Source organism: Osmerus mordax, chromosome 18 (assembly GCF_038355195.1).
Source record: "Osmerus mordax isolate fOsmMor3 chromosome 18, fOsmMor3.pri, whole genome shotgun sequence".
Lineage (NCBI taxonomy): Eukaryota > Metazoa > Chordata > Actinopteri > Osmeriformes > Osmeridae > Osmerus > Osmerus mordax.
The window spans coordinates 8,631,443-8,646,107 of record NC_090067.1 but is presented as its reverse complement, the minus strand read 5'-3'; the positions used below and the strand labels follow the sequence as shown (position 1 = coordinate 8,646,107).

Sequence of the window (14,665 nt, the reverse complement as noted above, 5' to 3'; positions counted from 1 at the left end):
CAGGACCCGCGGTTTTCCTACTTTTGCCTTGTGTGGAGCACTGCGCTGACCTTTGGGCACAACACAGCATTAATATTAATCTGGAGTAAGTTCAGATAGTGAAATGTTTCAAACTGTAGGCATATAACCTACAGCAAATTGGATATCTTTTTTTTTATAACACAACATGATTGTGTTGTGTTATTATGCATACTGTACGGCTATGGGGAATATATGCATGTATTTAAGTATACTTATATTACAGAAGCACTAATTAGTTACCTTTCTGAACGTTTCGCATTTACCGTTTTGGTCTTTTTTCTTTTCTCTTTGACTTCTACTGATGTGTGAAAACTAGAAACAAGATAGCGAAGGACTTTATGAAGCAGAGTGACGGCAATGATGATGTAATGAAGAGCAATGAGGATCACTACAGAATGAACATTTGCATAACGCAAGGACCTTGCAACCGAAAATGTCCCAGCTAAAACTTCCAAGGAGCTCGCTACCTTGTGAATTCGAGAGTTTGAGTTTCGTCATCCCAATCCCAGCGACCCGGAGGAGGTACCGTGGATATCTGTAGTGAAATGTATCAATTATCATGACAACTGTTAAAGAATCACTGTCATCCACGACAAACATTGACAAGTCAGCATTCAGACTCACGAGTCCATAATGCTGCATTAACAAGCTGTAGCTAGTCTTCATATGGTGCTCACAATAAACCTTTAGCTAGCGTTATATAACATTCTTTCTGTTATCAAACAGCGAAACGGAATTATCACACAAAATAAATATGAAGTATTCAACGGCTCCAACTGTGCGCATACCGTACACTCAAAACTCACCATTTCGTTCTGAGGTTTCGGCATTTTTAGCTACAAGAGTCGCTCTATAGATGTAGCACCCTCAATTTGTTTACTGCGAGAAAGTATCTAGGCAACAGGCAACCACGTCTATTCATGGGAAGCATGTAGGACTTGATTGAACAACATAATATCTACCATGCACACAGAAATCTGAAGAATCAACAAGCTATTCAAACAATTGTTTATTTAGACATCGATCAAAACCAATATGCGTAACCAACATAACACACAATGTTTTGTCATTGTCATCTTGGAAAAAGAATATGCAGTAGGACAAACAAGTAAATAATTAGGCCTTTGGAGTTAGTAAATGAACTCTCTCTATGAATAAACCTGAGCTCCAGTCGAGGCGAGGGAGTTCATCGCATGACTGCAGCAAATCCACATCACATGTTTCTGCTTCAACAAACACAACATAAAGAATGAAACCAAAAACAGAAATTGAAAAACAATTAATCATGTTATTACACTGGGCACTACTGTTGTTGTTATTGCCACAATAATCCAAAACTCACCAAATAGTGTCTCTACCTCCTCATCCGAGACAAAGAAAGGTGGGCCTGTGAAGAGAACGTGATTAATACATCAATGCATTTTAGTATATTTATAAATTGTTATAGTAAAGTAAAAGGGTTAGCCTAACCCTAAATTCACAGTATACCATGTGCAAGAATGGCCTTGAGGTACTGGTAGAATTTGTCGTTGGTTTCTAAATGTCTCACCCTTGAATAAGTCTGGGTTGTAAAAAAAGGTGTCCAGGAGGTAACGACAGCCTGTGTCCATTAGTGACATCATCAGGGAAGCATACCTGTGTGAAAGTGAATGAGTGAGAGAACTACAACCGTTTATAACAATCTTTAGCCCCCCTTCCTCCTCTCTACAGAATACCCTCCTTAAGGGACTGAGCAAATACACAGTGATAGAAGCATCCAATACATTAGATTAGCTGAACAGATATCCACAACTAAATATCGGTGTAGAATTTCAGGAGTGAAAAAGTTGTAGCCTACTTTTTTCTGTCTCCTGGGTTGATGGCCACCAAGGAACCTCTGTCCCAGATTCCTCCGAACTGGCCCAATATGGAACTACCAAATACAGAGAAAGACATAATAAGTGATTTTACTGCTCTTCTACCAGCGTGTTAACCTTCAGCAGAATGAAAATCTAAGAGAGATCAATGGAATTTGATAGACTATTACCTGGAGAGTTTATATATGTCACAGTGGTACAGTGATATCCCCCCATCTGCGCTCTGTGACAGAGAGATGGGTATTATATGAAACACAGACTGCAGGACGTATATAGACACAGTAAACAACTTATCAAAACCCCTCTCACTGTAAGCATCTTTCATTGATAATTAACAGAACAGGTTGAATCACATTCCAGTCAGTAATAGAGTTATTGTATCTTCTTTTTTTTCCTTCCTTTATAATGCGTTCATTTCGCCTTTATCCAAAGCAACCTATTGATCCTACCTCTTGATTTGCAATAAAATGCTTTACCGGGGAGCTATACCCACCCCTGGGTATAGCTCAGGGGTGTTAGGCTGTCAGTCGGTGGAATCCACAGTCAGTGCAATCTGAACTAAAAACTAAAACAACGACGTCATACATTCTGATGATACCTTGTAAACCTTTGCACCAGGGACCGCTGGAACCGCTTCTTCACTGAAGCTCAGACTTTGCTCTTCAAAGAACTGCTTAATAGCCGTCTCAACCACGTCCACTCCAACCACTGAATGACCCATATCTGCCAACCTGGAGGTGAAAACAGGGGAGGAAGGTAAAATGATTGCTTTAATCATTCGTAAGAGAGGAAACATTTTTGATTTGTTCTCTAGTTCACAACCCACCACTTCATATCTACTGCTTTTCCACACAGAGGGAAGAAGAATCGCACTTTCTTTCGTCCGTTGACAACCTTGTCAAGATGACTCTCCAGCATCCTATCAACAGGTCAAAGACACTGGTCACCTCTACACCGCCAAGAACATTGGTAATCCGTTCTATATTGGTATGGAATACTTCTATGTAAACAAACAAATCCCACTTTCTCTCTTTCTCTCTCGTTCACTCAGACAGTCTAGATATAAAATCAGGTTACTTATGGACATCAGGCTGGTGGAAGCTGATCTTTCCCTCTGTCCACAGATCCTCCCATTCTCCCACAGCCTTGACTCTGTGTGCTTGCACCGCCATTTCCCACTGTCTTTGTTTGCCAAAGAGCGAGAGAAATACACACAGAGATGGGATGGGCACAAAGCCTCAACCAATCACAATGAAAGAAAGAAGCAAAGAACTTGTACAGCTCACCGTTCACACTAGTATGAACACACTCTGTAAACATAGTACACTCAGTCTGACAGGGAGATAAACTCTGTTCTAGACTCACAATGATTCAGCAACTATTTGGTGAACAGCTGGAAAGAACAACACTCAGTTGCAGTATAATATTTGTTCTGCTAATGTAGGCGTAGTATTAGTACAGGTTTGAAAGAGCAAGTGGCCTATAGTATAAGGACTGTCATGATCTTAAAATACAAGACAAGGTCACACAGTTTAGAAGTTCGCAGTTTAAAACCTTTATTCCATTCCAGACATTACACCTAGTGGGATTATTGAGCCTTTAGAAATGCCAATAACAATTTATGCAAAGCTATGCAACAACTGCATCATCAACAACCCCCAAAATTAAAAAAGTATACACCAAATCAACATCTCCATTGCAACCAGGCCCAATATCAAAGCTAACTTTGATTTTCCTCACTTTGTCTTGGGTGAGATGAGGTGGACCTTTTCAGTGAGGTAGTCTAGCCCCCAGCCTTTCTGTCTGTCTGTCAGAGCATCAACAGAGTGCAGCAGCTCGATATCACAGCTTGCTCCTGGGATGAAAGAGCCACAATCCCATCAACATTAGATACTGTAACTTGAATCAACAAGACTCATTCTCAACTCTGCCCACCACCTGTAACTGAACTTACCAAATAGACTTTGTACCTGCTCATCAGGCACCATGAACGGAGGGCCTGATAAGAGAGAATAGAAAGATTAAAAAAATTGCTAATGGGCTTAAGTGACATAAAACTATTTTGCTGTCTCATCATACAAATACGATATCTGGCTCTATAACATTCCACACCTGTAAAAGGTGTTTTTTTTTGTAGGATGAGTGTATAAAACCAGCGTCTATGAGGACTAATACGATGTGTATCAAATGTTCTGTACATACTTCTGATAGAGTAACTGTTACCTTTGTATAGTTCTGGATTGTAGAGCACAGTGTCCAGGAGGTATCTACAATCCTTGGCCATTAAAGACATGATGAGAGCAGCATACCTGAGACAGAGAGAGACAGATAGAGAGAGACAGAGGCACAATAAATGCAAATGAGTCCCAAGTGCCCAGCTTTTTGTTGAAACAAGACAGGGACTGAGTTGGTGACGTGGTCTTACTTCTCTCTGTCTGCAGGGTTGATGGCCACTAGCGAACCTCGGTCCCAGATGCCTCCAAACTGGCCTGCTACCGAACTGGAGAAGTTGAACAGATCACACTGGTACAAGGAGATGTTCCCCTCTGAGCTCTAAGGATAGACAACATGTAAGAACACTGCTGAAGTAGGATATACACAGTACCTGTCTAGAATAATGTAGCCCAAAAACAACCACACTGCCCTTTAAGCATTACCACTTCATTGCACTACTTAAACAACTATTGCAGGGGTTTTCAACCCTATCCATTGAGAGCTACTTCCCTGTATATCTTTGCTCCAACCTCAGTGCAGTCAAGACACACGTGATTGATTTCACTATTTATTCAAACACATGACAAATGGTTTTACATTGGCGGAATGGATGTACATGGGGAAGCGCTCCCTGCCTTCACTGCAGCATGCATGACATGAGGCAGGGAGCAACGAGTTAAATCCCCCACAGGGAGTACAGACAGACAACATGGGGGAGAAGGGGATGGTGGCGGGTGGCAGCAGCCATGAACACAAAGTAATGGAGGATGCGTGTGCGTGCATGTGTGCGACTTTATAGCGCCGCCTATCAAGCTAAGCCTATGGGCTAAGAACACGGCGATGGGTGATATGACGTGCGCTGCCCGAGTGCCATGCCTGAACCTGCTTCGCTCATTTGTAATTTACCTGATTCAAGAGATTAACCAGCTAATTATTAGAATGAGATCTGCTATATCAGGGTTGCAGCCAGGTCTGGACTGGGACTGAAAAACGGACCAGGACTTTGAAACGCAGACTGGCCCACGACCGTGTATTATTATTATTATAATAATAATGAAAAAATAAAATTATTTTTTGCATTTTGCCGCAACCATTTGACCGGCCGTTCTGGAAATCTCCTGACTCTCCGGACAGCCAGTCAGACCCTGGTTGCAGCAAAAAAATAATACAGGAAGGTAGCTCTACAAGAACAGGGTTTTGACCTATAGAGTCTCAGTACCTTGTAGACCTTAGCTCCAGGTATGACAGGAACCTCCTCCTCACTGTAAGTCATATTGTTCTCCTCAAAGAACTGCTTGATGGCCTTTTCTGCTATCTCCACCCCGACCACTGAGTGTCCCATGTCAGACAGCCTATAGGTTGCCACACAAACCCAAAGAAATACATATGGGAAAGTTACATTTACTATTACACCCAAGAGAACTGCTAAGTCTCAGGAGGAGAACTGGACTTCTAAAATCCCAGATAGGGCTGCTTGGATGCTTACATCATTTATGTAGCGAGGAGAGAACTTGGTAAAGGTATGGGTGATGATGGAAACTTTTCATATCTACCATTTCATATCTAAAGCTTTCCCACACAGTGGAAAGAAGAAGGTAACTTCTTTTCGTCCTGCCAAAACCTTCTCAATGTTGCTCTCCAGCATCCTGCAGAATAGAAACAAAGTGAATGACACGTAATGAAACACGGGGAGTCAGGTGGCTGAGCGGTGAGGGAATCGGGCTAGTAATCCGAAGGTTGCCAGTTCGATTCCCGGTCATGCCAACTGACGTTGTGTCCTTGGGCAAGGCACTTCACCCTACTTGCCTCTGGGGAATGTCCCTGTACTTACTGTAAGTCGCTCTGGATAAGAGCGTCTGCTAAATGACTAAATGTACATGTAATTAAAATGAGTAGGCTTGCATTGTATCACGCAGAAAATAAAATGGATGCCTCATCAAAGTGTAATTACTGTGAGCTGAGTGTGACACAATAATGTATTTCTAACACACCGGTGACAAAAAAAACATGTTTGTTTTTTTACAAGTTGAGCTTGTGTTCACCCACTTCTTTGTCACGGCCAAGGTAAATAAAAGGATGGTGCCTACGGGTGTATGTTGGGCTGATGGAAACCGATCTTTTCTTCCTGCCAGCGTTCCTCCCATTCGCCCAACGCCATAACACGATCCGCCTGCGCAGCCAGCATTTTGTTTGTCTGACACCAACTGAGAGAGAGAGACAGATCAAGAGAGAGAGAGGGGGAGAGAGAGAGATTGCAAGAGAGAGAGAGGAACAGAAAGAGGGGACAAAACAAGAGAGAGGGAGGGGTGAAGTGAAATACCTGACTCATTCTCCCAGTCCAGCTGGAAGCTACAGAGGGACTGAACAGAGGAATGCACACACACCAGAAGGGACCACATGTCCCAGAGACATGCAGATTTTTCTAAATGTCACTGGTGTGAGTCATGTCTCACCTACCTCAGAAGAGAGGCAGGCTTTATGACTCTTAGACACTTGTACAACACAATCCTGTACTGAATAATGTCCAACAAACAAAGGGATTACTCATCTGTATCTACTTAGTCGGTTTTTCTACTCTCTACAAGAGTTAGGTCAAAGTTATTGTTTTACACCTAGTTTGAATATTCTCCTAAACTGGATTTTCTAGAGTGGGAAAGGAAGAAAGGATGAATGAGGTAATTTTTTTACTGAAGAATATGCTTGCTTTCTAGGACTGAGTTTTTAGTATTTATTGTATTTATTATTCACATTTTGCTTTATTTTCTCTGATGTGTTTATTAAGGTGTAGGCTACATTAATTATTTTTTATAATTCAAGACTGTAGGACTGTAAAAATCGTTTAATGGTTAACTAAACCGTTATGGAACATTCTGTCCGCTTGACAAAAAGTATTATCAAACAACTGGCTTTATCGGAAACGGGTCATTGATAACATGCATTCTGATGTACGATTTTGAAAAATGTTGGCAACTGAAATATAAATTCAATGTGAATTTAGGTAGCTGTGTGAGCCCTTCAAAAACAATAGACATGTGACCAAAACAGTCCACGCCTTACCTCACCACCACGCAGAATATAAATGAAACACCGACGACCATAATGCAATTGCGCTGGGAAATCATTTTACCAAGCTCGGTAACTTACCGTTTAATAAACGACGACACAATCCTTTTATAAGAACTCATTCAGAGGCAACCAATGAGTTTCTATTCTGTGTGGGAGGAGCTTTTGTGTAAACAAAGCTGCACGTGAGCTTTAGCAGATTCCTCTCTGAATGTCGATGCATTACAGTAAAATGTAATTTTCTAATTCTTAAAAATAAAAATACAACACTGTCTAGGTCAGTTGTCTGAAAAACATTGAAGAAATATCTATCCGTTTTGAGAATAGCTTTCTTAGTTCCGTTTCCCCCTCTAATGGAAATAATGCAGGCCTATTGCACTTAGTGGATAGATTTGTTTATAATCCTAATGGTTTTGGATTTGGATGTGAGAGAAAGCATCCCGAGGGCATCGTACACTGCAATATTATTCACAAACTAAGCATGCACACAGTAAAATCTTCTCTGCAGACAGTGTCAGTGTGCCACAATGTGTATTACGAATTACGGTTAAGCCTAGCTTAATCTATTTGATTTGATTGATTTATGGAAATTCAGCAATGGACCTGAAACAGTGGCGAGGGTAATACATAAATCTTAGTAAGATCTCTTAGATATAAAATGTTGGTGGACTGAATATAAATCAGTTTCATGTTTTAACTCGGGGAGGCGCCAGACACCGCATGATACTCGCTATTAAATGAGCTTTCGGGTATCATATCCTGAAAATCATATTAGACATGTGGATATATTTATTTTCTACATTGTGTATAAGGTTACATCATACAAAAAATAGAGCATGCTGATATCAATGTTGAAACACTTTGCTGTTTAAATTACCTTGTGAATGTTCATTGGGGTGTCTCAACAATCTGTAACAATGGTGCATGCCGAAAATCTAACTTTGACTCAAACTAACTTGGGCGGATGTTTTCATTTATTCAACTATGCAGATGAAACTTTGTGGGATTGGGGAAATCGTAGTCTGTCATCTGTTCCCTCTTGTCAGTTTCCCCAACATATGTCATGGAATTTCTTCAAAGTCTAAACAGTCTTTGGCGTAATTCGGTTGTCGAAAATCCTCCGTTCCGGGGAACCGCTGGCCAGATGTGTGTGTTTTCTTTAAAATCAACTCTGCGCATCGAATGTACCTCCGCGCCCTCAGAGCCAATCACAATCGCCGAGGGCGGGTCGTGTTTGGGACGTTGTGGATGAACGAAATGGACAATTCACCGCTCATATTCCATCCTCGACGGAAGACCTGTGCTTGAACGCAGAGGTGATGTGCAAATGCTTGGCCGAGGAGTCAAGAGGAAATCGTCCATGAGAGCATCCGTGTCGTTAACCCCCGGTAAAGGCCGAAAGTCGTGGAGCAAGCAACTGTGGTGATGTAGGCTGCGTCCACCCGATGATGCTGAGTGCTGTCTCTCGCTCCTAGAAATAGTCAGTATCGCTTCGATACGTGGATAACCTTTTGTCCTGTGGATCATTAATTTAATCTCTTAATTTGGGCCCATGTAGGCTATACTGTATGTGAGACATCATATGTGTTATGCTCATAGATCTAGCCTAAATTGTTGTGTCCAAAGGCACAAGGCAATGGTATACTATATATACTGTTCAAAATACATGTTAAACAATAAATTGCATGTCTGAGCCGGATAATTAACCCCTCGGTTTTGTTGGCTCTCAAGGCGGACGTATCGCACAAATGAGTGACTGAAGAGAATGTTTGCAAATGTGTTTCTCTGAGAGTCAGTCAGCTACAGGCTGCGTCCTTCTTTGTATGGTTGGTACATAGAAGGACGCCCTCGTCACACACGCGCTGACAATGGCAGATATTATTTCATTATATGAGCAGAGACACTTGTCGTGAACCGGAGACAGGAAAATCGCTTTTGGCGCGTCGTTCAGATTTCAAGAACAGGACAGCCGATGGAATACGAGCCTATCAATTTTCCTGCTTCAGAAATATAAATAGTGCGGTTGATTTGCCTTCAGGTAAAATTATAGCCTCTGCTAAGAGAGTGAGCGTGAAAGAGAGACGGAGAGGGACAGAGAGCGAGAGAACTGGGACATTTGGAGACAAGGGGCGGGGAGAACGCCTCTGTGCAATTATTTTTATGGACGCGCCTAGTGCCTGTGCGCGTGTCAGTCTTGTAACTCAATCATGTTATGGAGCTTGTAAACTGGACGGACCTCCGACGACACAGAAGTAGATGCCTTTGCTACTACTACCGGCCACGGAGCTACTCTCGTTCACTCCCTGGGAAGCACGCTCAACGGTTCCGTGCGCAATGAAAACGTGCCACTGTTAACAAGGATCGCATTAAGCAGCGAGGTATGAAACAGTTCCGTGGACCTGTAATTGTGCCACTCTTTCAACTAATTAAAGTGTCTAACTGGATTGATAACGTAAATTGATTACTGATGGGCTATACAAGTCTGTTTTCAATATGTGGATCTGTATCTAACAGTAACAGGTAACCCTGTTATTGAACACATTCTTGTTTATTATGGAGGGCTAGATCATTTTAAATAGGCCTAACAAATTTATGTATGTCCTGTTTATTTCAGAAAGCATCTGATATAATCTTTTTTTAATCTAATTGAATGCAGTCTCACTAAATTTAACTTAAAATCCTCTTGTGTATTCATGACCAAGGGTCTTAATTAAATCCTTGGCACATCAAAGATCATCTGTCGAGTGACCCTGTTTTCATGTCCTATTCAGTTTATATGCAAATCTCCCCTAAAAAGTACTCGTTGCCAATGATATTCCCCACTGGGCTGAGCGGGTATAATTCTCCACTGCCTGTGGCAGAGATGAGGAAGGAGAACTCATTTTGGAGCATGTCACCATTGATATTAGATTTCTAGAGTGAAGGGGCAGATGGACAGATGAGGGAAGGCAGACAGAAGCTGAGCGATGAAAGAGACGCACAAGTAGCCTACAATATACATAGAATCCAGATATACCAGTCCTGTACCATGCTATCAGGTCCAAAGCACCATATGTGTACAATATAAGTTTAAAAAAAAATCTCTTACATATAGTCGTTTAGCATTCAGCATATGCTTTTACCCATGCAACTAATTCATAAAATAAGAGGGTGTGTCCTATACCTCTTTGTCATCAGTAATCTTAAATCATGGTGCTCAAATCAACATAACCTGTAACTGATTGGAGTGCGACTTCCATCCGTTTTGGATTAACACAAGTTAAGATCCTGACAAAATGATGTTCTCCTCCTGGATCTGCTGCTGATATCCCCTGTCTGGAGGGGGCCAAGTTGATACCAGCACGCTGCCCCACATCTTTCCAGTTCAGCAGATCGTCTGCAGCGGCCAGCCTGGCCAACGCACATCCATCCGCTGATGACTGTTCCAACCCCTTTTTCCGTTGGCTAATTAGCCCTGGTGGCGTTGGAGAGAGAGCGGCATATTGTTGAGACATAATTAATCAAGCCCAGTTGTAATTATCCTGCGTTTTGAAGTGAAGTGCAGGGGGAGGTTGAAGGGTTGCGGGGCATTCATTGGGCTCGAGGTAAACATCTTATTAACTGTGTCACAGTCCCATAGCGAGCAGACCAAACACCCTGTTGTGGTTTAATAAAAAATAAAAAACAATCTGTTATTTGTATAGCTTGTACAGCTAACTACAAGACAATGCCTTGTAAAAATACCATGGCTTGATTAGGGTTTATGGTCATTGTTCTTGTTTTCAAGGTCTGTTTTCAACCCAAGATGAAGGAAGGGAGGATGCATTTTTACATTGTTCAGTAAGAGACTAACTCACTGCATTCATATTGTCTTGCATAAAGTGGGTGAGAACCGATTGTAAAGTAGTTAACTAAAGTAGATGTGTTTAAGTTCACGTAGGAGTATGGACGGTAAACTTTTACTGCTGGTTTAGTCATGGGCGTTGTTTGTCCGTTCCTGTTTTCTCCGAAGCTCTTTTGGTATTTAAAGATCTGCACAAGACAGACTGATATCACACACGGCGAACTGTCCACAACAGTTCTAACCGCAGTCCTTCCTGGTCAGGTCAACTTCTGCGCACACACAAACAGTACATACACACACAAATACACAAAGGTTGACCACAAAAACAGCCAACACACACATGCATGTCTGTTACACAGCTTGCTACATATACACTGTGTGCAGAGAGGCTAGGAGAGGCCAGCCCTGGATTGTACAGCTCGTCATGGCTCTCTGGCCTGTAATGACAGAGTCTGGGATTTAATTTAAGTCTGACCTGACTTTGCACCTCACCACAAGATTTGTTTATGTTGAGTAACACTTCATTTGACTATAACATGTGTATCCAGCTTTAGCCCAGCCAGAACACACGCACACACACACACACACACAACACACACACAGCCCACTCAATGGCAACGGCACAAGCCAGCCCATCCCTGCAGTGATTGTCATTATAGCTTTGCAGTTGTGTGTTGGTATATTGCTTTTTCAGTTTGTGTCCATCCTGCTCCGACAGGCAGACAGAGAGAAAAAGGGTGCAATGTTATTTCCTGCAGTCAGCCGATGATCCAGTGTCGGTTTAAGGTCTGTTTTATATACCTACGCAAATCATAGCAGACATAATAGAGCCTCTTCTCTACACTGAGGAAATGACTTCTCCCTTCAGAGTAACACACAGGCTTATTTCATTTTCAATGCCTGCTCCTGCATAAATAACCCCCCCCCCCCCTCTCCTTCCCAAGCTCCTTCCCACCCCCCAGATACCCTCCTCTGTGGCTGCTGTTGTAAACAGAATCCAATCTCAAGTAATATCTTTTTTCGGTTGCTTGATGGCTGGAGGAGGCTCTCGTCCGGTGGGAATAGCGGGCAGTAGAGGAGGAGGAGAAGGAGGAATGAGATGTCCGTCCAGCTGTCACCCACACAGCCTGCGAACCGACTGGCCCGGTGCTGGGACATTCTAGAGGCCCGGGGGAGGAGACGTCAGCTCGTTAGTTAATCCCACCACTTCCCTTGTGTTAAAGTTACGAAGGCTGAGTCTGCGGTTTTGGAGTGCGGAATGGAGTCTGCGCTATACAACGCTGCCCTCTTATATCAAACTCTGTCCCAAATGGCCCTCTTCTGTTTTAGGCTAACAAATCATACTGGACGAGACTCGGCTGATGTGGAGAGCCGGTGCTGGCACTCTTTCTAGCTCTTCATACTCTCCTCTTACCTCAACCGTGGGCAAATACAATGAACTCCACTTCCTTTTCCTGGAGTCTGATACTCCCAAGTGATTGGAGAGATCCAGATAAGTGATTGGAGACATCCAGGTAGATAGGTGGAAACCCGTTTGGTCGTCATGTGTATAGCTACACCTCAGCCACCCATTCATGTCAGATAAAGGATCACTGGAGAAGGAGGATACTTAAAAAGGAGATGTACCAAAAAAAAGGCATCATCAGGCTTTAGCAACCCTTCTCTTCACCTCGAGCTGAACTCCTCCCTCCTCCGCTCTGAAGGCCCTGTGGCCTTGCTAGAGCTATAGGGCCCTGCAATGAGGATCAATCATGGGCCCAGTGACAAAGGAGTGCACCCTCCCTCCACATCTCTCCACCCCCTGTCAGCTCCATGGCTGCAGCTACTGTACAGCTGAGCCAAGTCCAGACATGCCCTGCTAGTGCTGCACTGGCCGACATTCATTAGTGCCACTGGTGCTAATGGTTGCTAATGCTCTGCCTGATGCTATTAGTTGCCACAGCACAGTCAGCTAGCAAGTGGCCTGGGATGTGATTATGGTTGTTGTTGTTGTTGTTGAGGTTGTTGTTGTTGTAATAGGCAGTGTTGACTTGGCAAACATGGACGCTGATGGCAGCAAATTGTATATATATTTATTTTTTGGAGGGGGGGGGTTAATTATATAGTAGTATAATAGGGAAATTAGGTATGTTGGTCATTATCATTATCATCATTACCATAATCATTATTACCCTCCATTGTGGTGTCCTCATCCTCACCATCATTATCCCGTAGTGTTATCTGGGATGTGGAACCACAAATCACATTGGCAGGATTCCTCTCGGGCTGGCGCTGCTGTCTAGCAGGATAGATGTTTTCGACAGGGGCGTGACTTGAAGAACTCTGAGTTTTACTCCTGCCCAACGACAGGGGATATAAAGCAGAGAGAAATGCAGAAGGGAAAATCAATGTCTTAACTAAGGCATCTGCTGCATTATAGATGAGAGGGCTTTGTAATGGGATCCCTCATGTCTGTTTCTCTCTTACAACTTTGCCTGCTCCCAGCCCCGAGTCCTCTGTCAGGTCTAAGACACTAACCGGCACCCCCACTGTACATTGACAGATTCTCATTGGCTAAACTCTGCCTGGCACACACACACACACACACACACACAAACTCACTCACACACTATTGGCCTCTCTCTCTGTCTCTCTCTGTCTCTCTCTCTCTCTCTCTCTCTCTCTCTCTCTCTCTCTCTCTCTGCAGTCTCACAGATGAGCACACAATACTGAAACACAAAACTCCCCACAGATACACAGCACAGCACAGGGAATCCTGAGAACCATAGACTGTGTCTGTGTTCCTGGACACACATTTATTGGAAAAAAAAAAGTTTAGCTCCAGTGTCCTATCCGTTCACATCAGAAGTCCATTCGACAGTAAGAAACCTCACTGGACCTAACTCGTTATCGACCTCTATCACCTGTCCTGTGCTGGGTAGCATGCCCGCAGGCGGATGATGCCATTTCTAAGTGGATGGAGAGGAGAGAGGAATGGAGAAGATAGAGGATAGAGGGAGGAAAAGGTATAGGAATTTGAAGGAGAGGTATCCTGAAGGAGAGGAGGGATCGAGTGAAGGAGGGCAGGTGAGACCTGAAAGCTGCCTTTGTGTGGCGGCTGGCAGGGTGAACACTGGCCTTCACTGTGAGGTGTTCTGTGTGAGCACACACACACACACAAACACACTCACACACACACTCACTCCAGACATGGCAGTTGTGGTAGATGCTTGGCACACTCGCTGGGTTGAAAGTTTTATGTTTTCAAACCTAACAGAAAGCCCTACACTGTTTTTCTCTCAAGGTTAACGGTTGTCATACTCACACACACACACACACAAAAAGGTGCCTGTGTTTTCTTGTACTTCATTTCTTCAACTAAACTCTCCCCTATTTTCTCCTCCACTGTTTCTGGTGCTTCTGAAGCGGAGCTTGAAGTGAATGATAATATCTTGGCCCTGTGCATGCCTGGCATATTAAACCCAAACAGGCTTTACCACTGGATATCAGTGGCACTGTATATCTAAACCACAAACCCTCAAACAATGTGAAAGATTAATCAACGCTGATGTGGGAAAGAACGTTTATTTTTTGTATTTTGCCGTGATGTTTTCAAAGGATGTGTGTTGTTGGTAGAACTGGAAGGAGTTATTTTCCTTCACAAGAAAATAAGATTCTGAGTAACAGTGGGCAGCACTGTCCTCGACTC

At 43.1% G+C, this 14,665-nt stretch overlaps 2 protein-coding genes across 7 annotated transcripts in view; one reads left to right on the top strand and one right to left on the bottom strand.

Annotated features, from left to right (window-relative positions):
* Positions 1-3: 3 nt before the first annotated feature.
* On the bottom strand, positions 4-8,256 carry LOC136962383 (probable thiopurine S-methyltransferase). Of its 6 annotated transcripts, none has more exons than XM_067256147.1 (18): positions 7,149-7,221; positions 6,179-6,295; positions 5,645-5,737; positions 5,311-5,443; positions 4,303-4,430; positions 4,101-4,186; positions 3,832-3,876; positions 3,618-3,732; positions 2,955-3,059; positions 2,704-2,796; positions 2,476-2,608; positions 2,048-2,100; positions 1,859-1,933; positions 1,571-1,656; positions 1,364-1,408; positions 489-1,247; positions 285-333; positions 4-50 (listed from the first exon to the last, which is right to left on the bottom strand). In XM_067256147.1, the coding sequence occupies exons 1-16, from the start codon at positions 7,211-7,213 to the stop codon at positions 1,138-1,140; spliced, it is 1,482 nt and encodes a 493-aa protein (XP_067112248.1). In that variant the 5' UTR covers positions 7,214-7,221; the 3' UTR covers positions 4-50; positions 285-333; positions 489-1,137. The 6 variants fall into 6 exon arrangements, with proteins under 6 accessions (XP_067112248.1, XP_067112251.1, XP_067112250.1 ...); XM_067256150.1 differs by lacking the exon at positions 7,149-7,221 and adding an exon at positions 8,032-8,256 and having other exon boundaries at positions 5-50; XM_067256149.1 differs by lacking the exon at positions 7,149-7,221 and adding an exon at positions 7,236-7,311 and having other exon boundaries at positions 5-50.
* Positions 8,257-8,864: 608 nt separating this feature from the next.
* Positions 8,865-14,665, top strand: part of ext1c (exostoses (multiple) 1c) — a 35,219-nt gene continuing 29,418 nt past the window's right edge. Inside the window, exon 1 of the mRNA XM_067256142.1 lies at positions 8,865-9,532. The gene's annotated coding sequence lies outside the window, so the exon portion shown is untranslated. The remainder of the gene's footprint in view (positions 9,533-14,665) is intronic.